Consider the following 21,589-nt stretch of genomic DNA (forward strand, 5'->3'; position numbering starts at 1 on the left):
TAAATGGGTCAGTGTGTGAGTGGAACATTGTTTTGAGCCCCAACTCCAATAACTTTGTGTGAGTGAAGGCTTGTTATTAAAGGGGGCTGGGCTACCCTGTCAGTGGATGTCTGTGTGAGGGAGAGGACCTGAGGTGTGAAATGGTCATGGCTTTCTGTATACTTTAAAAGAGACAAGGAGGGTGATGAGTGTGATGTCCTGACCTACGTGTAAACTATAACCCGAAGAGAGAGGTTTGAGAGGATGGTAGGCACTCTGTGTGAGTGAAGAGGGGGCGTCACACTTGCCTTTCTATCTGCCACTGAAAGTGACTTATTTTGTATTCAGTTCATGTCTGCAACTGTGGACATGTCGCTCATGTAAATATTATTCCAGAACCTATCCATACAAGGAAGTACATTTGCTCATGATTATAAATATACTGCATTGCTGTGTGGTATAAGATGACCCGTGTTTCTCTGATGAAATATACTGATTAATTTTTTGTATTATGCAATATGACAAAGTGCTAAAGAATTACTACAGAAAGGGAACACTATTGGGAAGCTTCAGCTAGTAAGCAGTGTGGCTGCCCATCTTTTTGATGAATCTCAGGTGGTTGTAAACCTATTCAGCCTGTGTTATAACATTTTGCACTCAACGCCTACGTTTTTCTGAGCTCAGTTCAACTGGCTGGAGCCTTTAAATCCCTCCATGGCACGGAACCCACATATTTTGGAGATTGGCACAGTGGCAGGCAGTCTTTATACCACCCTTGTTCTTCAGTTGAGACTCTACTTTACATTATATCAAGGTGGAAAGCTTAATTGTAGTTGCCAGAAGCATGGCCTTTCATTAGTGACTTGAGATTGTGGAATGTTTTCCCCCAGAGATGACTTCAGAAAGGACGTTGTAGCATATCTTTTTTCAGCTGGCATTTGATTTAGGTGGTTAGGAAATACATCAGCCTGGTGGTGGTCTTTGATGTTGTTTATATTTCTTTTTTGTATGTCACTTTGAGCTTTTGGAAAAGTTATCTAAAACTGTTTTAAACAAACAAGAAGTTGGTAGAATACACAAAACAAATCTGCTTTGCATTGTTCTTAGCCCTTTTCTTACCCAAATAAGACAACCTAGGCTTCCTGAATTAGTCAGGAGAAGTTTGAGTACTCCTCAAAGAAAGCATGCCCTCATGGCATCCTTTCTTGGAATCTGTCCATTCCTATTCTCTCCTGTTGTGTTGGAGCTTGTTTTTACTGCCCAAATGATGACTGAGTGTGGAGCATCTTGAATTCAATGGAAGAACATAGTCTGCCATAATCTTTCCTTGAGTTCAAGAAAAGCTGTGATGCCCCTTTTTCCTCTCCCACAGAGTGCCTAGCACCCTCCACAGCCTCTCTCTCTCTCAGGTTCAGGCTTACAAGTAGGTCAGCCTATCACACATCACTACCCTTCTTGTCTCTTTTAAAATATAGAGAGAGTCATGACCTTTTCACTTCTCAGGTCCGCTGTCTCACAGAGGTATCAGCAGATAGGGTAGCCCAGCCCCCTTTCATAATTTACCATCACTGAAACACTGCTCAGAGTTATTGGGGCTGGGTGCTCAAACACAGTTCCATTCACATGATACCGCTATTTATTCATATAGCTATACAACAGATAGACCAAGATCTTAGCTTGTATGTGTGTGTGGGGCGGGGAGGGGAGGGGGGATTCTTTCCCTGAGACAATCATCCCACAGGGTTAAAACAAACAAGAAGTTAACTTTTATTTAGTTTGAAGGTAACACTGAAGAAAGTAAGATAGAGGGTTACAAAGTTTATTTTCTATTGAACTTTTGAACTGTTTCCCTATTCCAGCATTTAGAATCCTTTGTTACAAATTGACTTTTCTTTCCAGTTAGCTTTAAGCAACTTCACTCAGCCAGACATACTCTCACACTCCCTTAACTGCTGTCTTCAGCTCTTTTAACCGCTGTTTTCCAATTCTCTTTCCCTAGCATTCTGTCAGTTTCTATTGGTTGCTCTTAGGGAGAGGCAGAACCTAACCTCTCTATCACACAAGACCTCTCTGTCATAAGAGCCGTGAGGAGTGGGGTGGGGTGCTGACCTGGTGGCAGAAAATGGCAGATAGCAGACTTTGATGGGTGAGCTCTTCTTTCTGCTATTGTTAAAGAAGTGAGGGGAGAAAGTAGAGCATCTCATCCCTCTCACTTGTACCTCTTCTTTGCACCTAAAGTTATTACACGGAATCACCTTAAAGTCAAGAGAGAACATATGCCCAAAACTTTCCAAAACGTTATGGTTTTGGCAGTGAAGTGGGCTAAGCAAATTCAGAGTCTTCCATCTTGGAATTCAATAGGGAGGGAAGGACTGAGCTCAAGGGGAATCTGCTTTGGGGTGATCTTCCTCTGAGACGAAACTAAACAAAATCACATGATCAGATTGGGTATCAATGCAGTCTGCATCCCAAATCGACATCTGAAGCTAGACTGAAAAGGATCAAATGCAGTGGGAGAAATTACTATTCCAGATTGCGTGTAGCTGTTCTGTTGCTGTATAGTCAGTTTTGTTGCCCAAGGCAGACATTTAGCTTGGGTCTGAAATTAGCCATGTTGTCCTTACCCAGTGATAGCTTTTTTTAAACAGAGGACTTACCAACTTTCTAATCTACTGTTTCAAACTAGCTTCCAGAGGAACTGTTAGATTTTGCAAGTCCAGTGAGAACTTTGCTTTTTCAGCTAACTTTTTAAGAATTCTTGAATAATGTGACTGGGCTGATTCCATTTCAGTGTTGTGATTCAATATTTAATGTCTTTGATATGTGGTGATTACCTTATTAAACACCAGCTATTTAGATGATAATACTTTGAGTATTGCCTTGAGTTTTGGAAAGGCAGGAACCCATGTTTTACATCTGTTATCTTATCTTCCTCCTATCTTATCTTGTCTGCCTCCTAGTAGGTCACTTTGTGCACCTGTATGCAGCAACAAATATAGATGATAAAATGGAATGGCAAAAGGATAAAATGGAGCTGTGTAACAAGGCCAGTTCTAAATGGTTCAAATAAAGAGTCAAATAACACTCAGAACCTGACATTCATAAATCAGTGTTGAAGTAAAAAAAGGGAAAAGAAATATTTTAGTAGGAAAATGCCCACTTTAAATGACTTTCTCTAATAAAGTTAAAAATAACACACAGATTAGTTCTTTTGTATCTTGCGAAGACGAGTATTAACTGTCTCAGAAAATGCAGTAGGTTTATGCGGGAGATACAGAGGGAAGGAAACTTAGATTTTGACTTGGTAAGTTTTTCTTTTCAGCTGCTCGGCCATCAGTGGATAGTTTGCCCTCTCAGTTGATAATAAATGCAGTTGGAGCTCTACAACAGAAGATCCCTGGAGTTAAAACACTCCAACCTCTGACAGGACCACAGAAATTTAATATTAAGTCCGTACCACTATCTCCGAGGACAAGTGCTGTTACTACTGCTTCTACCAATGTTACTGTGACATCACATACTGTAACTGCTCCTAGTCATTCAGAATATAAGGAAGCTACCTGCTCTTCTGGCATTGCTTTAGCGAATACTGGTGGAAAATCTGAAAATAGCTCCCATACCATTGACTCACCCACAACTACTATGGCTACTGTTACAATAACAAAATCTACTGCAGTAGCTGCGCCAGTTGCAACCATTGCTTTTGGGAAGTCTGTAGTAGCTCCATCAACGGTTCCAGTTTCTGCAGTACCTCTGTCCCCTGTCTTAACAGCTCCATCACCTGCCACAGTGACTACACCAGTTTCATCAGTTGACGGTGTTCATGCTGCACCATCAGGAATTCAGACAAGTCCCTTATCAGACCAAAAACCAGGTATGATTCCTATTGATTACCAATTGTTACTAGAAGCTGCTTCACTAGATAGATAGTCTGTTAGGTTCACTAGCCTGCTGTTGTTGGGGTACTGGGATGGCTAACGTGCATGGAAGAGCTATCAGGTGGCTTTCCTAAATGACCAGAAAGATTAATGAATAACAGCAGGCCTTGGTTTACATATGTGGAAGGAGGAGGTGATTGGTTTTGCCTAATCACCTGACTCCCTGGCCAGAATTTTTTGCCAGGTGTTTTGAAGGTCTTGCAGCTCCCCTCTTTGACCTAGTGTCGTACTACTATAGTAATCAGGGAGCTGGTGCCTGACTCCTAAGGAACCTGGTTCAAAACTGGCAACACTTGATAATATGTAATCTTTTCAGCCAGTTTTCTAATGACTGAAAGTAAGGCTGCAGAAGTTTCTTCTGTCAAAATAAATAGGCAATTTTTTTCAATATTTATCTCAGGGGTGTCCAATCTTTTGGCCACATTGGAAGAAGAAGAATTGTCTTGGGCCGCACATAAAATACACTAACACGAACGATATCTGATTCATAATGTTTTAAGTAAGTTCACAATTTTGTGTTGGGCTGCATTCATAGCCGTCCTGGGCCGTATGCGGCCCGGGGGGCACAGTTTGGACAAGCCTGCTCTATCTGATAACTCTGTGTGACACTTGAATTTCTTTAAATCATGATCCTGTCTTCATACCATTAATTATGGTTAGAACTGTGGCTTTAAAATTGTACTCTCCATCCGTGGAGGATTATATCTTTACTGTGGGTTATGTTCCTACTTTCTCTGAGGCAGGGCATATGCAAATTAATTGGGAAACGTCCAGATCTAGCTGGACGCAGATCGCCAGTTCATGTCCTGCTTTGATTTGTGAGCTTTGGTTTGTGAGGAATCCATACACAGCAAAAATAAATGCACACTATGCTTAATACTCATTATACAAAAGTCCAGACCCACTCCTCACCTGGATCTGAATAAAACACATACAAAAAACCAGCTCTTACCTGGTTAAAAACAAACGAAAAAGTGGCATGCCCTCACCCTCCTCTTCCAGAACATCAAGCCAGAGACCCCATTCTTCTCTCTGGGTAGCTTTCCCTGCCTTAGTACAGCAGGTGGTGGACAGCAGTGCCAGTTGAGCCCTTCTTCCATTTACACTCAGGAAACAACATTGTATGTTGTTAAACCAGTAAAAGAGATTTAGGTTTCATAGGAAGGTATAAGTATTGCATACATTTCAGTTTTTCACAAATTTATTTTGGCGGGGGGGAAATGTGTGCATTTTCCCCCCCTGTGGCTTTGAAATTTCTGGAAATGTTAAATTTCTTTGTCTCTCGTAATATTTTCCAGATTCATTTGGAATGTGCATTGGTTCCATTCCATACATGTAGGGATTCCTCAGTGGAGAAATTGATGTGAAACGAGTACCTTTTTAGAAAATAAGAAATATATTAGTTTTGAGGGGATCTTGACGTTTATTATGCTATCTTGTTTATATGAAAAGGAATACTGGGGAATATGTTTTAATCTCTTTCATGAAACCAACTTTATTATATATTTTTTAAAATTTAAATTAATACATTTATTGAGGCACTACATGTTGACATATTACAAAAGCATAATGAAATCCATACATTAAAAAACAAATAAATGGTAAAAGGCCAGGGAATGGGGACGACCCCATTGTTAAGATGGTTACATAAGAATATCATGAATACATGAATGGAAATTATATGAACAGAGAATACATAAACTTTTACTCAGGTCACATGACCAGTACTCAGTAGAGGGTAGGATGGACAGCTAAAAGATTAGTATCTACCGTTAAGCACTGCAAAGGAAATCAAATAATTCAAGTATCTTAAACATAAGAGCAAAAATGTAACACAGAAGCTAAGGCCATTCTAAACTGGAAATCACTGTGTTATGTCCTTGGCTATTAAGAAATAGTTGCTGGAAATAAATGGGAGCTGATTACCTTTATGATGTACTTGCAAGCTTCCTAAAAACACCTGGCTTGCCACTGACGGTCATTTTATATTGGAGTAGATTGACATTAATCAAGTTGTTATCTAGTAAGGCCATTTTGTAAAATCACGGACTGAGTATTGCTATATGTACAAATATTAAGTTTGTTGTTTCCTAATATTGCAGGCACTACAACTGCATCTCCAGTTACAAGTCCTCCAAGATTATCTCCTGTAGCAGAGAAACGTATGGGACCACGACTGCTTTTAATTCCTGTACATCAAGGGTCTCCTGCATTGCGACCTGCACAAAACACACAGCTCGCTCAAGGGAAAAGAATGATTTTGCAGCCTTTAAGGAATCCTGGAGGTGTGAATCTCTACCGACATCCTAATGGGCAGATTATCCAGCTGGTTCCTTTGCATCAGTTCCAACCTGCAGGACCCCAACCCAACCTGCCATCTGTAATGTTCCGTAATTCAGGTAAAAATCAAAAGATTGTTATGCTTTCTGAGGTTGAGAAGAAACCACGTCAATAAATGTAGTGTCTTAGAACTGTCCATCTGTTTTTCCTGATGCATAGGGATATAGTTTAATGGGAGAGAAGAATGGTGTGTCTACTGTCTTTGTGTTGGGGTAGCTGTGGTGTAGGTGTCCTTGCTGTAAAATAATACTACCAGTGCAGTAGAAGAATGGGACTGGCATGGCTTTTATCACTCTAGCATAAGCCAATTTTTCTCACATGATAAAAACAATTTGTTCAGGACATTAATACTTCCTATTTTAATATTGTTTTGTTGGTACATGCTATGCTACTGTGCATTACTCGGGACAGTTCCTAACTTCTTACATGGTGATCGGTCAGTTCCTCATAACCAAGTAAAAAAGGCGTGTGTTTGTTCAGTCAAATGTAAAGGACACACATGTGAAAATTGTCATTTCCCTTTTAAAATAGTTGTATGTGGGAGATCCAGTCCTTTCCATTTAATACTGACACGTGTTTTGTGTATGCATTTGTATATATTTGTTTATGCCTGTGTAGCCTTCCCCAAAAAGCACTTGCCAGTGACAAGGGAGAAGATGGCATCCCTGGAAACTAGTTACTTCACAAGAATCCTGGTTTTTACTGCTTCTTCTCACACCAGCAAGTGTAAAATTTTGCACTGGTATAAAGCTCTCTTAAATCAGCCTTTGGCTTATTTTACTTCCAGTGTATTTCAGAACTGAAGGCATTGAGGGGCAGATGTAGATGTAAATGTGCATGACAAGTGAGGCAGAGAAAGCAGCAGGGACTGCTTCCTGTTTGTGATTTTTTGAGTCCATAACTACAAGATCTCCCTTTAATGTTACATGGCTCCAGAAGCAGCTTCTTCGAAATGCCTGCACCACTCACACATTTTTCAATTTTAAATTAAAATAATAGAACAAAACCAGCGAATGAAAGGATTAAGACTAGAAGTAAGTTGTGACTGTTAACCCATTTTATGGAAGGTGATACTAAACAGGTAAAGAGCTCTGGTGTGTTTCTGTTTGAGCAGTTTAAACCAAGCCAAAAACTTGGAGCTGTAGCGCAGGACATTGCAAACTCTTTAAATCTGTGCCTTCGCCGTATTAGGAACAGTGGCAAGGACTAATATATTCTCTCTTTCTCACTCTCTTGTTACAGGATCTGTTGTAGGGATCCGGTTGCCTGGGCCTTCTCAACTTCCAGATACATCTGTATGCCAGTCCACTTCAGTTTCATCTGTGACTCCGACCACCACAGCTACTTCAGTTTTGCCCATGAGCCCTTCTGCTTCTCTGGCACCTCTGACCACAGCGACCACCTCAGTGTCGTCTGTCACCCCAACCACCAGACCCACTCCTGTGTTGTCTGCACCATCTTCCTCTTTGTCCTCGTCCCCTTCCACTGAGGCCACTTCAGTCTTTACTGTGCTCCCTGCTACTGAGACTTCTTCAGTGTTACCCACTTCCTCTAGTACTGAGGCCGCTTCCGTATTGTTATCGCCCCCTACCATTGTGGATCCCTTGGTGTGGCCTACTTCCCCTTCTACTGAAGCCACTTCTGCTTTGTGCCCATCCCCTGCTGTAAGCCAGACATTGCAGACTCTTAAATCTGTGCCTTCCCCTCGTGTTTCAGCTACTCAAGCAGCACCCGTTATTCCTCCAGTACTAGTTCCTCTGTCACAAGCTGGCACTCTGACTCTGAGAATTTCTCCTTCAGGACTAAAAAGCACTGCATCTGAGACCGGTGCGGATTCGAAGATTGTTGGGCAACCAAGTAGTATGTCTAGTTTAATTCCTCTTCAGACTGGCAGTTTTGCATTGCTTCAGTTTCCAGGGCAAAAAAGTGCCTCAGATTCCATTGTGAAACAAGTTGGATCTCTTGAGGTAAAAAATACCACTGAGAGAGTTGAGATCCGTGCTGTTCATATAGAAGAAAAGACATCATGTACTCAAGAAGTGGAGGCCATGGAGTCAGATTTCACAATGTCAAATAGCAAGCTAGAAAAAAATATCTTGCCAGCAAAAAAAACAGATTCTCATTCTGAAGGGATCATATGTGACAAAAATGCTGTTATTCCAGAGATGATTGAAAGGGATGCAGACATGGTGGGAAAATTATCAAGTGAGGCTCCTGGCTCCCAGCCTGCTGCTGTATCTCCAGACCACTCCTACCTTGGCGAGAAAATAAAATGTGATGAAATCAAGTTGAAGGTTAAAAAAAAACAGAATGCTAAACCTTCTGAAGATACCCTTGATGAGGTACCATATAGTTCAGAAAATGTTTCTGAGCAATGCACAGTTCTTGCACACAATTCAGTACGGGAGTCTATGGAAACTACGAAGTTAGAAAGCTCAAATGAGGAGCAAACACAGTCTGTCCAAACACAAAGCTTTGCTACTAATTCAGGGGGAGCTGAACAGACACAGTTGGAAATGGAAGAGATGTTGGTTGATGTACAAAAACTATGGGAGAAGCACAAAGTACACATGAATTCTAGAGAGAAGCTGCAGAAAAAGACAAAACCACCTCTTAGTCGATGTGAGAACCAAAATCTGGAGCTGCTAGGGAGAAACAGGAAGCCAAATGGTGACTCTGTTACTACAATAGAGAGGAGCGAGGAAAAAGAGAAAGGGAAACCCAAAGTCAACCGTGCCAAAACCCAAAATAACGCATCAAGAAAAAAATGTATGGATAGTGCTCAAGAGTCTTTACCTAAAAGAGATGCAGATTTTCAGGTGAGCAATAACACGTCTACTCATGAAACAGTCCCTACTGGTTTTGAGGAAGATGATCATATTGTTAAAAAGAGCCTTTCTCAAGTCAGCAGGCCTTGCAGTGAAACATCTACACTGTCAGTTGCTTTGGAAAATGAAAATATGGGTGCCGATGAGCGTATTGAGAAATTTCTTAGATGCACAAAACAGAACACTGTGAAAACAAACCACTACAGAAAGGATTATGCAGATATTATTGATATTACTATGGATAACACGGAAAAAGATGAAAAGACTGATGATTCTGCAGATGAGACCATTGATGACGTGTCTGGTTATCAAAGTGAAGATATCGTGAACATTGAAACACTGGTGAGCTTATGCAGTTCTTTGAAGTGCACAGGTCAATAATTATTAAATCATTCTGATGAAAGAGAAAAACTATTGTCATGCAAAGTGGTGAAAATATCCCAGTTGTTCAGATACCAGAGCTTTCAGAAATATGATACTAGGCTTTTGAAAATGTTATAAAACCCTCTGCAGGCCAGCAACCAGAATTCGGTTACTGATTCCTTACACTAAGGTATTTCAAATATTTTCCCAACGACATATTTATTCAAGAACATCCACCCTGTTTTTCTCCCCAATCAGAACCTAAGGCGGTTTACAAAACACAATTTAAATATATATGATAACCACACCTTGCCCCAGATTATTCAAGGCCTCAGCCAAAAAAGCCAAGGGCTAAGAGACTTTTGGCTCCTGCCCTTCAAGGCTAGCAACTCGGGTCACAGCCAGTGTTAAATACCTCTAACAGAATGGGAAACATTAGCTCAACCTTGATCTTACGCAGTTGACAAAGATGTTCCAAAGAGTCCATCCCTCTTAAATATATAAAGCAATCATATGTCTTAAATTATTCATTACAATGGAAATTCTGCTGCTGCTTCTATATATGATGATCATCAAATGCAAAGCTAGTGTGCATTTGCCACCAGTTATCCTTGGATTGGAGCTTTCTGCAAAACTTCAATGTGTTTATTACTCTATTGCAGAATGAAAGTGAATCTAGTGAAGGCGAGGAGAATGTGGACATTGAGACTGTGGAAGAACTTTCAGAGAAAATTAATATTGCTCGCCTAAAAGCTTCTGCTGCACATGCCGTGGTGTCCAAGCAACTGTAAGCTGATATGCATTTAGTAGCATGGAGATTTATTAGTGTACTACTGTTTTGTTTGTTCAAAAAAGTATATATCACCCCTCAGACAAGATGGCTTTTGGAGCATCTATTTTTTAACATCATTTTGGCAGTTTGTTAACTGAAAATAGTGCAAAGCTCTAATTATACAGAAGGTTATTTTGATGCATAGAGACATTATGATAATTTGGGGATCAAACCAAATGGTTTTCGGGTAAATTTGAAGTTTGCTGGTTATTTTTCCCCAAGTACTTTCAAGAGCTATTGTTTGTTTTTAACACATATTTACTACACATTTTTAATGGAAAGATCCTGAGGCAGCTTATATGACAGTAAAAATAAAACTGTTGGGGAAAAATAGCATTAGAAACAGTCATGTCCAAAAGCTGTATCAGTACAATCATGTGTGCAAAGCAGGGCAGCAGTAATAAATATGAAAATGATAAAGCTGATCAAAAGGAAAATAAAATAGATTAAAATGACCAAGATAAATCATCTACAGTGCCAGTCTATAAAGGCCTAGCAAGATAACATATTTACATAATACCTAAAACTTAGTCAATTTAGCTGTAGGTGAATTACTGTGAGAAGGCATTTCCAAAGGAAAACAAGCCACAACAGAAAGGACCTGATTCTGGCCATTCACCTCCCATTAGAATATTGGGGGCACACAGAAAAAGCTTTCTAAAGACAATGTTATGTATGTCTTGTAAATGCTGGGGTGGGTGGGAGATGACAGTTTAGTCATTGGTCAAATTAGATCAGAAAGACCCCCTAATAAGTTATTAAAATAACTCATTATTGCAACTATTGCATTAATTATAATTATTTATGTTTTAGTAGGTGAGATGATAGGTTTACTGCTGTGCAGTAAAAGAGGGGCCTAGCTCAGTGGTAGAGCATCTCAGCCTGCAGAAGGTCCCAGGTTCAATCCCCAGCATCTCCAGTAAAAAGGATCAGGTCACAGGTGATGTAAATGTTGGAGGCCCTGGAGAGCCGAAACCAGTCTGAGTAGTCAATAGTGACTTTGATGGACGAAGCATCTGATTCAGTATAAGGCAGCTTCATGTGTATGTACGGTATCTTGTATTTTCTATGATGGCCTCAGTATTAAAAAATATCCTTTATACTAAATTTATTTAAAATTATATTCCAGAACTGTAGTGAGGCACAGAAGCTTTATTTATATTTATTAATTAAAATATTTTATCCCTCCTTTCTAACTCCCCCCAAAAGGGGCCCAAGGCAGCTTGTAGAAAAAATATACCATAAGATGTATACGTTGAGATATACACAATATAAAACTATAATATCAGACAGAACAAATCCAAATAGTAAATGCTACCATCCAGGTACAGCCACAAACAACCAGGAAAATTCTGTCATATTCAGTCTCAGCTATAAAAAGCCTTCCTAAATAACACAGCCTTTTCTAAAGGCAGGCAGAAGATATTCTCCTTATGACACTGGAAGATCATTCCAGATGGATGGTGCCATCTCTGATAGTCTACAATGAGGTTAATAAAAATGTCACCATCCTAAGGGAAAGTACAGCAAGCTAGAATTGCTAAGCTGGGTGTAAAAATAATATCACCATTTACTAAATTCCACTCCTGTATCAACAGTCAGCCATCCTAAGCAGGCCATCCTAAGCAGGTCTGCTCAAAATCCTACTCGAGTCTATTCAATGGGACTTATTCCCAGGAAAGCATTCTTAGGGCTCCACTGTAGGTCTTCAAGATGACACATCTTAACCAGCTGGTTTGCAAGGATGGGCTTGAATTTCTGGCTTGCTTCCTTGTCTTACAAATCTGATCTCAAACACTATAGCCAGGATCCTTTAGAAAACTGAATTCACTCACAGCCACTACAACTGCTTCCCAATCTCGGTGCTCTTACTTCATCCTCCTTTAGAGCAGAATGTGTGAAGTCTTGAGGGCTTAGATGCAGTAGAGTGTTCCCGCAGGCGGAAGGCTTTCTGCCAGGAGAGGACGACTTTCTGGCCTCTTGCTCCCTTCACTCCTGCTTCCCTGTCCCCCCAAACCGTTCATGGGCTGTAGCAGGAAGAGAGAAGTGAGAAAGTAGAACTCTTCAGGTAGAAATCCTTCTGTCCACAGAAACATGTTGGTGGATCCAAGCCTAGTTCTGTTTGAAGGATGTTTCCCCCACTATGTTGGCAGGGGTCTGCATGAGGAAGTGTGTTTCCACAGATGTATCACCCTTGTGATATATTATGAGAAGACAAGAGTCACTGGAAAAGACAATAATGCTAGAAGAAGTGAAAGGTGGCAGGAAAAGAGGAAGACCCAACATGAGATGGATTGACTCAATCAAGGAAGCCACAGCCCTCAGTTTGCAAGACCTGAGCAAGGTCTTACTTTCTTCAGGATTCATAGGGTTGCCATGAGTAGGAAGCGACTTGATGGCACTTGACACACACACATCACCTTTGTTGGTTTAGTCATTCATGTATAGGTGTGATTAACTGTTGGCATACCTAAATACATATTAGAATCAATATTTTGTGGAAAAAGTTAAACGTGGAGTGTTTTTTTTGTCCAGCAAGATATTCTTTCGAGTTTTATCATGGGATATGAGTCCATGATTAGATACTCTTGAAACAGATGGCAGAAATGTCACATATCATTGAAAGAGAAAGCTTGGAATTATTTGAGGGATATGAGCTTTCAGAAAAATGAATTTGAGTGTTGAATGTGTGGGCATGGGTTAAAATCTTTTTTTCTTTTCAGTGGCCACAGTTAAGTGATTGGGCTTTGTTACATTTTAAGTCTTTATTAATTTTTAATTGCATACTTTATTAACTCTTTGTGAGGGTAGAAATCCACATAATTAAGATAAAATTCAATTCTATTCTCCAGGCATATTGTTCGTGACCATTCAAACAAGGCAATGACAAAGACTCCTAAGGTAGATGTATTTTATTCCCCTATTTTTTTATGGTGATTGTTGCCATCCAAAGGTGTAGTAATTTGTTGTTAGGTTTCTCTAAGTAAAGAAATAGCTGCAATAACAGGCACCAGCAAAAACTACTGGCTTGTATCAAGATCTCCTTGTAATTTTAAGTGAGGTAGGATGGTATTGCTTCCCAGCAGGCAGTGATGTGGAACACAGATGGGCAGATGTTGGGAATAAAAGTAAATCTGACTAAATGTTACAATTAGATGGAAGATAACTCAGCACAGGACTTGGAGTCAGTGGCAGCCCCCTGCCCAGAGTTGCATCTTGTTCTGCACTAAGATAACATGTGGACAGAACATAACAAAAGATACCATGAGGGTTACTAGCACCACAGGAAAGGAGCTTGGAAGGCTTTGTTGATTTGGCTATTGCATATAATCAAGTTTGCACTCTTAACATGCCAATGAAAGGATGATACACTGCTGCCTACTGACTGGTTTAGTACACTAGAGACAAAACTTCACTGAACTCAGGAGGATCGTATTTGTCTTAGACAGCCATTATTGCACATTTTGGATGTGATACATAGAATAAAAAAGTTGACCACCACTGCTCTAAGGACATTGTTTGTAAATTGTATTATCTAAATTTGATTGTAACCCTCATCAGCCCAACTAAGAATCCCAGTCTGGTTCCTTTTACTTTCTAGTTCTGCACCTTTGAATTTGGACAGCTCTTTAACCACCGCTACTCTTCCTTTAAATATTTGTTCAGTTTAATTGAGAACTCTGGAACTATGACTATAGCCAGGTTTATAGGAGAATTTAACATCTGATCTGTTTATACAGATCCTTGTTTGGACTGTATGTTAAACTGTTAACCAAATGTTTTTGTATTGATAGCAGCCTGAGCTCTCAATCAAAAAGCCAAAAAATGAAGAAGAAGCCTTTGCTAACTATCGCCAAACACACACAGCAAATGAGCGTCGTCGTCGAAAAGAAATGAGGGGACTCTTCGAGAAACTGGAGGCAACTTTGGGATTGCACATGGTCCCCAAAGTTTCCAAGTGCTTCATCCTGAAACAAGTAAGTAGTTTATAGCATAGCAGCACTTAAAGAACTGAAGAACAGAGTTTTATCTTTACTGAAGTAAGATGAAAAATCTTCAAGGGACATGTAGGATTATTAGGCTGAGGTAAGTTGTGGGGGGGACACGATTGCTCTCTTTAAGTATTTGAAGGGCTGGCACTTAGAGGAGGGCAGGGAGCTGTTGTTGCTGGCAGCAGAGGATAGGACTCGCAATAATGGGTTTAAATTGCAGGCGGAAAGATACCAGCTGGGTATTAGGGGAAAAAAATTCATAGTAACATTGGTTCGACAGTAGAATCAGCTACCTAAGGAGGTTGTGAGCTCCCCCTCACTGGCAGACTTTAAGCAGAGGCTGCTCTAGGCTGATTCTGCATTAAGCAGGGGGTTGGACTAGATAGCCTGTATGGCCCCTTCCAACGCTATGGTTCTATTACTAGGGGTATAACCCCATTAAATAAATCTTTGTTGATTAATTGCATCCATATTAGTAGACTAATAAATTCAATCTGTATACATTTTCATCAGAGCAAAAACAATAGTTCTGAAGAAAGAAGCTCATTTTTGTTTGACATGTAAATTTCACAGTAGACACTAATTTAAAAGGGTTCCCTCATTACCAATGCTGCCTCCTAAAATGGCAGTTACCAACAGTGGTTTTCATTAATTACTTGTAAAAATCATTAAAATTTTTCAAGAGGTCTGCTGTATGAGAGTTCTTAATTGATCTAACCAATAATGTGACTAGCAGGGCAATTTTAAGCAGAGGTGTTGTTTTGTTTTGCTTTTTTGCCATCAAGTCGCAGCCAACTTAGGGTGACCTCATAGGGTTTTCAGGAGAAGAGATGTTCAGAGGTGGTTTGCCATTGTCTGGCTCTGTGTAGTAACCCTGCTATTCCTTGGTCTCCCATCCAAATATTGACCAGGGCTGACCCTGCTTAGCTTCCCAGATCTGACAAGATTGGGCTAGCCTGGGAAATCCAGGTCAGGGCTAAGCAGAGTTACACCTTTCTTAACCCACTGAATTCAGGGAATTTAAAGGGTGTAAATTACTAAATTACCTTTGGGCCTGGTATTCCCACCCAAAAGGACTCTGTAGACAAGTCTGCCATTTTATGGTTTCTAGTTTGTTAGATACTATGCCTTTCTTGATGTACTTAGCAACACCCCCTCCAGTGTGCCCTTCCCTGTCATTGCTATAGAGTTTGTTTCCAGGGATGACTATATCCCACAGGTTCTCTCCTTTCTACCAGGTTTCTGTAACGCTCATTATATCTGTGTTTTCCTTTAAAACCCAGGCACTCCAACTCCCCAATTTTTGCTTGGAGGCTTCTGGCATTAGCATTGAAACTCCTCCACACTGTCTGTCTCTTTCGACTTGCCTGGCATGTGCCCTTTGACTTCTTTGAGTGACTGTCCTGGTTTACTTTATCATCACCTTTCTTATCTATCCCATCCCCATGTGGGTAATCAGAAGCCTTTTCCCCTTCATCCATTTGCAATGAGTCTGCCTTAACCATGCTTAACTCGATAGGCTTCTTCTCTTTGTCTCTGTGACTTCGTTGCTGTGGCTCTCCGCTCACAGAGCAGTGTTTGCCAGGGATTGGTTATTTTTTATGCTGGCTACAGATTTATGCCCTAAAATACTCTAGAGCTGTATCTTCTGAAGAGCATTTCAAAAAAGAAGTTGTCTTTAATGTATCTTTTGCTGGAATCTAAAAATGGCTCATTATTTCTTTCAGGCTTTTGAAGAGATCCAGGGCCTAACAGATCAGGCAGATAAACTAACAGGGCAAAAGAATTTGCTAATCCGGAAGCAAGAAGCCCTAATTCGTAAAGTGTCTGCACTCTCAGGTGAGATGGCATTAAGAGGTGGGAGCAGTAAAACAGGCCACAGAGCAAGGAAACACTAGGATGTTTTTCAGCATTTGTGAATGTACAAAATGGCATGTATATGGAAGTATGGGGGCTAAATTTTCAAAACCATGTGTGTGGGGGTAATAAGATGCTCAACTTTTTTGATACTGTTGAACTCTAAGGAGGTTGGGCAGAGGCTATGATTTTGTGCTGTGAAATAATGCATTTTGGCTAAACCTAGACACTATTTTTGGTTGTTCAGGGCTGTAGAAGCATGTGAGGAAGCTTTACTACTAATTTGTTTTGGTAGGCAAAACACAGGAGGTGGTCTTGAAGAAGCTAGAATATATTTATGCCAAACAGAAAGCAGTAGAAGCACAAAAGAAGCAGCAACAGGAAGCAGAACCTGCAAAGACTGCTGAACCTGCAGAGATGGCTCGATCTTCTGCAGAAACCAGTCCCTCCCCTCTTTTCAAAGAGATGAAAGAAGCCACTGTGTCCAGCAAGCGTACAAAACCATTGATACTTGCTAGAAAAAGAAACCACACATCAGGTAGGTTGAAGTAAGAGGACAGTAGTTGATCATGACCCAAAGGGAAAACCTCAGTTTTCATGACCCAGAGGGAAAACCAAATGAGGGGACTCTTCGAAAAACTGGAGGCGACTTTGGGATTGCACATGGTCCCCAAAGTTTCCAAGTGCTTCATCCTGAAATAAGTAAGTAGTTTATAGCGTAGCAGCACTTAAACTGGTAATTCTTGTAAACATTGTATCTCTGTACCTGGAATATTCCAAGTACAGCCTCATCATTCAAATTTGTATTTGTTTGCATTATTTATAGTCCACCTTTCTCACTGGGACACAAGATGAACTACGCGGAGTATATCAGTACAGTCAACAGGATGGGGCATCCAGTAAACAAGGCAATAGGATGTGGATTGTAGAAATCTGAAACCAACCAAAAATCTGAAAACAGAAGTGAAGCAGAAATATTAACATGACATGTTATGCCAAAAATTACATAATAGGATTCTATTTACAGCAACAGGCAGTACAAACTATACACAGTATTATAGGGCACGGTTCCTAACCCTTTATTCAAGGGTCTTTCTGAACCATTTTGTTACAGTACAGCCCTATTACATGCGCAGAGAAGCCCTCTTGATTTTGTCCAAATTCAGGGTGGCTCCTGCAGGAGGCTCTGCTCAGATGAGCAAAGGTGTCATGCTAGAGAATAGGGGAAGAGGCAGGGACCAAGGCCATGATGGGCTTTGTATGTTATATACAATTCCTTAAATTAAGTCTGCTAACTGATAGGCAGCCAATGGAGTGACTGCAAAATGAGAGTAATATGCATGTTCTATCTAGCTCCCAATAATAGCTAAGCCATGGCATTCTGTACCTACTGGAGTCTCCAAGTTCATTTTGAGGGGAGACCAATGTAAAGCACATTCCAGTAGTGTAATCTCAGTGTTACTGTAGTGTGGATCCCAGTGACCAGATCATCCAAATTAAGATAGGAGGCCATCTGCTAGGCTAGACTGAGTTGGAAGAAAACTTTTTTGCAGCTGCACTAACTTGCTTCTTCACCAATAACGCTGGGTCCAGTATAATCCCAAGGCTCTTAACTGAGTCTGCAAGGATCAGCTGAACCTTATTAAAAGCACAATGTCCTTCAAGTTCCCTGCCTCCTCAGCCAGAAATACCTCTGTCTTTCCAGGATTTAGTTTCAATTTGTTCATTGTTATCCATTTAACTGTAGCAGCTAGGCAGTATGATTTGGATAAAGATATATAGAGCAGGGTATCATCAACATATTGATGACAGCCAATTTCAAAACCAGAGATTGAAAAGCATGAGGGGAAGGACTGTGCCCTATGGATTGGTCCTACATTGATGATAACTGGTATCCATCAGCAACACTTTGAGGCCAATCTGAGGAATGATTTGAACCAATACAATGCACATCCCCTATACCTACTTCTGCCTCCAAGCACCTCAAAAAGATGGCTGGACCACTGAATCAAGAACCAAACTCTTTATTGCTTGAAAACTCTAAGCACAAGGAAACATTTATCACACAAGGTTCTACTGCAGCTTAGCCCACATAATATTTTATGCCATGTCATCTTAATATTTTCCCCAGAATTTTCCTTTTGGTGCCCTTCATTAAGCTGGTAGACTTGTTCCATGAGAAAGCAGAGTTTACCATTCTTGCATAGCAAGAGATTGATCATTGTAGCTGATAGTGAGATACAGTGCTACTGCTCTTCTCTGCCTGTGCTTCAACACTTCTCTGCCTTGTGTTTTTTTTAGGGGAGACATCTCCTGTGACACCCCCTGTGACACTAACAAATGCTAGCTTAGTAATGACTGCACAAGGTCAGGTCCTTACATTCAAGAGTCCCCTGATGCCGGGACAGGTGGCTGCCGTGCCTTCCACACTCCTGCCAGCTGAGCTCAAATCGGAAGTTGACTGTAGCAGTGGGATGATGCAGCCAGGTAAGGCCGATTTGGATTTGGATTTGAGCCTGTTTATAAAAGCTGACGGTTCTAATAAAATCAACGTTTTGCTTCACAATCTGTTTCATTCTTCCTTGTATTATCTCATCTGACTTTCAGTCAGTATATTTATGAAAAATATTTGATTATAAATGAACATTTTAAACACGGTTCAAGATCTGGTCCTTAGACACATAGGTAGTTGGTTTTTCTCGACACAACTACTTGCACTAGTAAGTATGGCGAATGCACTTGTTAAAAGTATCAAAACAAGATGAATGTTTCATCTGTTGCCCTATGGTAAATGTTATTTATAGAGCTGTTCTGCTTAATTTTCTTTTCCCTGATTACATATCTAATATTACATTCACTGTTTGTGTGGATAAGGTATTGCTTCTGTGATGATTCAGTTGCCGGGATCAGCAGTGCCAGTACAAGTGAAAGGCATCCTCCCTAACTCCGCTGTTCCTGTTACTTTATCTGCTGTAGCCAGTAGCCCTGCCTCTCCAGTTGTAGAAACAGCTCCAGAACTCACTCCAGGTATGCTTAAATTACACGCAATAAGGAGGATGCAAATAACTTTCTCAGTTTGCTTACAATTCATGACATAGTAAATATTGCTTTTTCACTGCAGTATTTTGTTGTCCAGTAGTGTACCATGTGACTGTTTTCAGCCCCTCATTTGTGAATTGCCTTGCAATTCGCACATTTATTTGGTTGTTCATTGAAAACATTTATGTCCTACACACTCATATTAGAAAGATCCTAAGGTGGTTACTTGTTTAACAACCACATTTCTAAAGTAGCTTGCAGTATTATGTGGAGGTGAATAATGGCTTTTATTTGAATAAGAACATTAAAAGGAGGAGAATAATTTCCAGCTTCTCTCTCCAGAGGGTGCTAATAGACTTTGCTTTATTTTGGCTTGCAGAAAACGAAGACTCATTCTTGATGCCAAGGATAGTAAATGTGACATCACTAGCTACTGAAGAAGATAACAGTTTAAATCTGGATGTAAATGAGAAGCCACATATAACCACAGATGTCAGTTCCCAGGCATCTGAGCCTTCCTTGCCAGTAGCACCTCAAGAAACAATAAATATTGAGTCTGTAGAAAAAGCTGAAGCTTCTTGTGGAAAAGAGAGAGAGGCTGTTGAAACAACAGAACACTTCCTTAAGAAAAAAGAAACTGTTTTCCCACAAATAGTAAATGTCTCCAGTTTAAAAGAATCCCCAGAATCCTTTGCAACAAAACTCTGCATTGAACAATTAGCTCGAAGCCAGGCAAAAAAACAGATTGACAGGGGAGGAGGCAGACAGCAGTCAAAGGATTCCTTATTCCAAGAGTTGCAGGTTAAGGAACCCAAAGCCCTTGGTATAGAAATGGAATTACAAAAATTGCAGGAAGCAACACCAGATGCAGGTGACTTAATGGACATGGAGGAGAACGATGACACAGATGAAACTCTAACCTCGCTTTTGAATGAAATTGCATTTCTTAACCAACAGCTGAATGATGATGCTTCAGACGTATCTGAACTCCCCAACTCTCTAAGTTCCTGCTTTTCTTCGGGAGACATGGAGAGTCATAGGGAATCAGCTACTGCAGATGGATCTGGCTTTCGGTTTGGCTCATTGGGTGGGAGCTTCAAGGACTTCTCTATAGCTCGAGAGAGTAGCGATTCTATAACTCCTCTCCTTCTTCACTTAGATGATGATGAATTACCTAATGGTAACAGAACCTCGAGAGAGCTTTCGTCTGAATCGGATGCTTTGAAAATCATGTTAAACTCTGAAGCAAAGCACCCAGATCCTAGCCTCTCAGCAGTAAATGTTGGTGGAAGTGGAAAACGTATTGAACCTCTCTCACCTCCCATTCTGCAGATGAAAACTAACCTAGAAGCTGGCAGTACTGATGCATCATGGAGACCCATGCCCAAACTGGCACCACTTGGGTTAAAAGCTGCAAACCTTTCATTAGAGTCAGAAGGGCAGAATGCCAAGGCGATGCCTGTATTGGCACCTGTTGCTGCAAAAACATCATCTACTGACATAAAAACTGCACAGCCGGCGACTAGTCCAAGTCAGGACAATAAAGCAATGCCCACACTAGCACCTGTGGTTACAAAATCAAAATAGTAGTGCAACTTCACATTCAAACAGTGTTCACAAGTAATTTGTTTACTTCTCAGAAACTTTCGAAGATAATTTAGGCATATAACATGCTTCTGACATCTGGCTTCCTAAGTTAGATTACTTAAATGTGTATGTAGTTCTTCAGGCTAGATGTTTCAGACTTGGAGAACCCAGATGACAATAAATGAGGAGTACAAGTCCTGCCAAATAAGTAAATTATAAATCTGTCCAATTTTCTGGGTATTTTTTTAGAGCCTTTGTGAAATAGGATAATGATTTAATGAAGAATGTTAGATATTTTTAATGCACGTTTTCCTGGTTAAACAATGTAGAGCTGCCCCCCCAAAATCACTAAGCTGAACTATTTTCTTGTCAATTTCCAGAGTTATTCTTAAAGGACATGAAAGGGGATACAACATGCAGTTTTCTTTCACCTTCCCAGACAGTTACAGGAAAAATATTTTAAACGCCTCTAAAATTCCTAGAGGTGTTTTTTTTTAAACAACAATTCAGGGCTGTAAATGGACTGTATATAAATACCTTATCATGTGAGTCGTATTAGGAGAAGCAAAAGTTCATTATGAGGAAACTAAAGGCAGTTTAACCACACAATGTGTTTTTTCCTGTTCTTAACTGAATAGTTGGAAACTCTTCTAGGTCAGTGACTGTAAAGTGATTTCATGCTGTAAAGTGATTTATATTTTTGTACACAGCTTTTTTGTATGTATGTAAAATAATGAATATTTCTATCTAGGAAAATGTTGAGGGTTTTCTGCGATGATTGTATATAGCAATTTTTGACAACTTGTGAAGTATCTAGGTGCTCTAAGTTAATCA

General features: G+C 40.3%; 1 protein-coding gene across 1 annotated transcript in view; it reads left to right on the plus strand.

The window, feature by feature from the left end:
* The window catches only part of LOC130478723 (MAX gene-associated protein-like), a 60,326-nt gene extending 39,479 nt beyond the window's left edge, over positions 1-20,847 (plus strand). The window contains exons 14-24 of the mRNA XM_056850908.1: positions 3,302-3,853; positions 6,020-6,316; positions 7,500-9,427; positions 10,111-10,235; positions 13,133-13,181; positions 14,075-14,257; positions 16,000-16,111; positions 16,425-16,667; positions 18,431-18,616; positions 19,004-19,156; positions 19,548-20,847. Coding sequence (XP_056706886.1) covers positions 3,302-3,853; positions 6,020-6,316; positions 7,500-9,427; positions 10,111-10,235; positions 13,133-13,181; positions 14,075-14,257; positions 16,000-16,111; positions 16,425-16,667; positions 18,431-18,616; positions 19,004-19,156; positions 19,548-20,755 — 5,036 coding nt within the window. The 3' untranslated portion in view covers positions 20,756-20,847. The remainder of the gene's footprint in view (positions 1-3,301; positions 3,854-6,019; positions 6,317-7,499; positions 9,428-10,110; positions 10,236-13,132; positions 13,182-14,074; positions 14,258-15,999; positions 16,112-16,424; positions 16,668-18,430; positions 18,617-19,003; positions 19,157-19,547) is intronic.
* Positions 20,848-21,589: the final 742 nt, after the last annotated feature.

This window comes from Euleptes europaea, chromosome 6 (genome assembly GCF_029931775.1).
Source record: "Euleptes europaea isolate rEulEur1 chromosome 6, rEulEur1.hap1, whole genome shotgun sequence".
NCBI lineage: Eukaryota > Metazoa > Chordata > Lepidosauria > Squamata > Sphaerodactylidae > Euleptes > Euleptes europaea.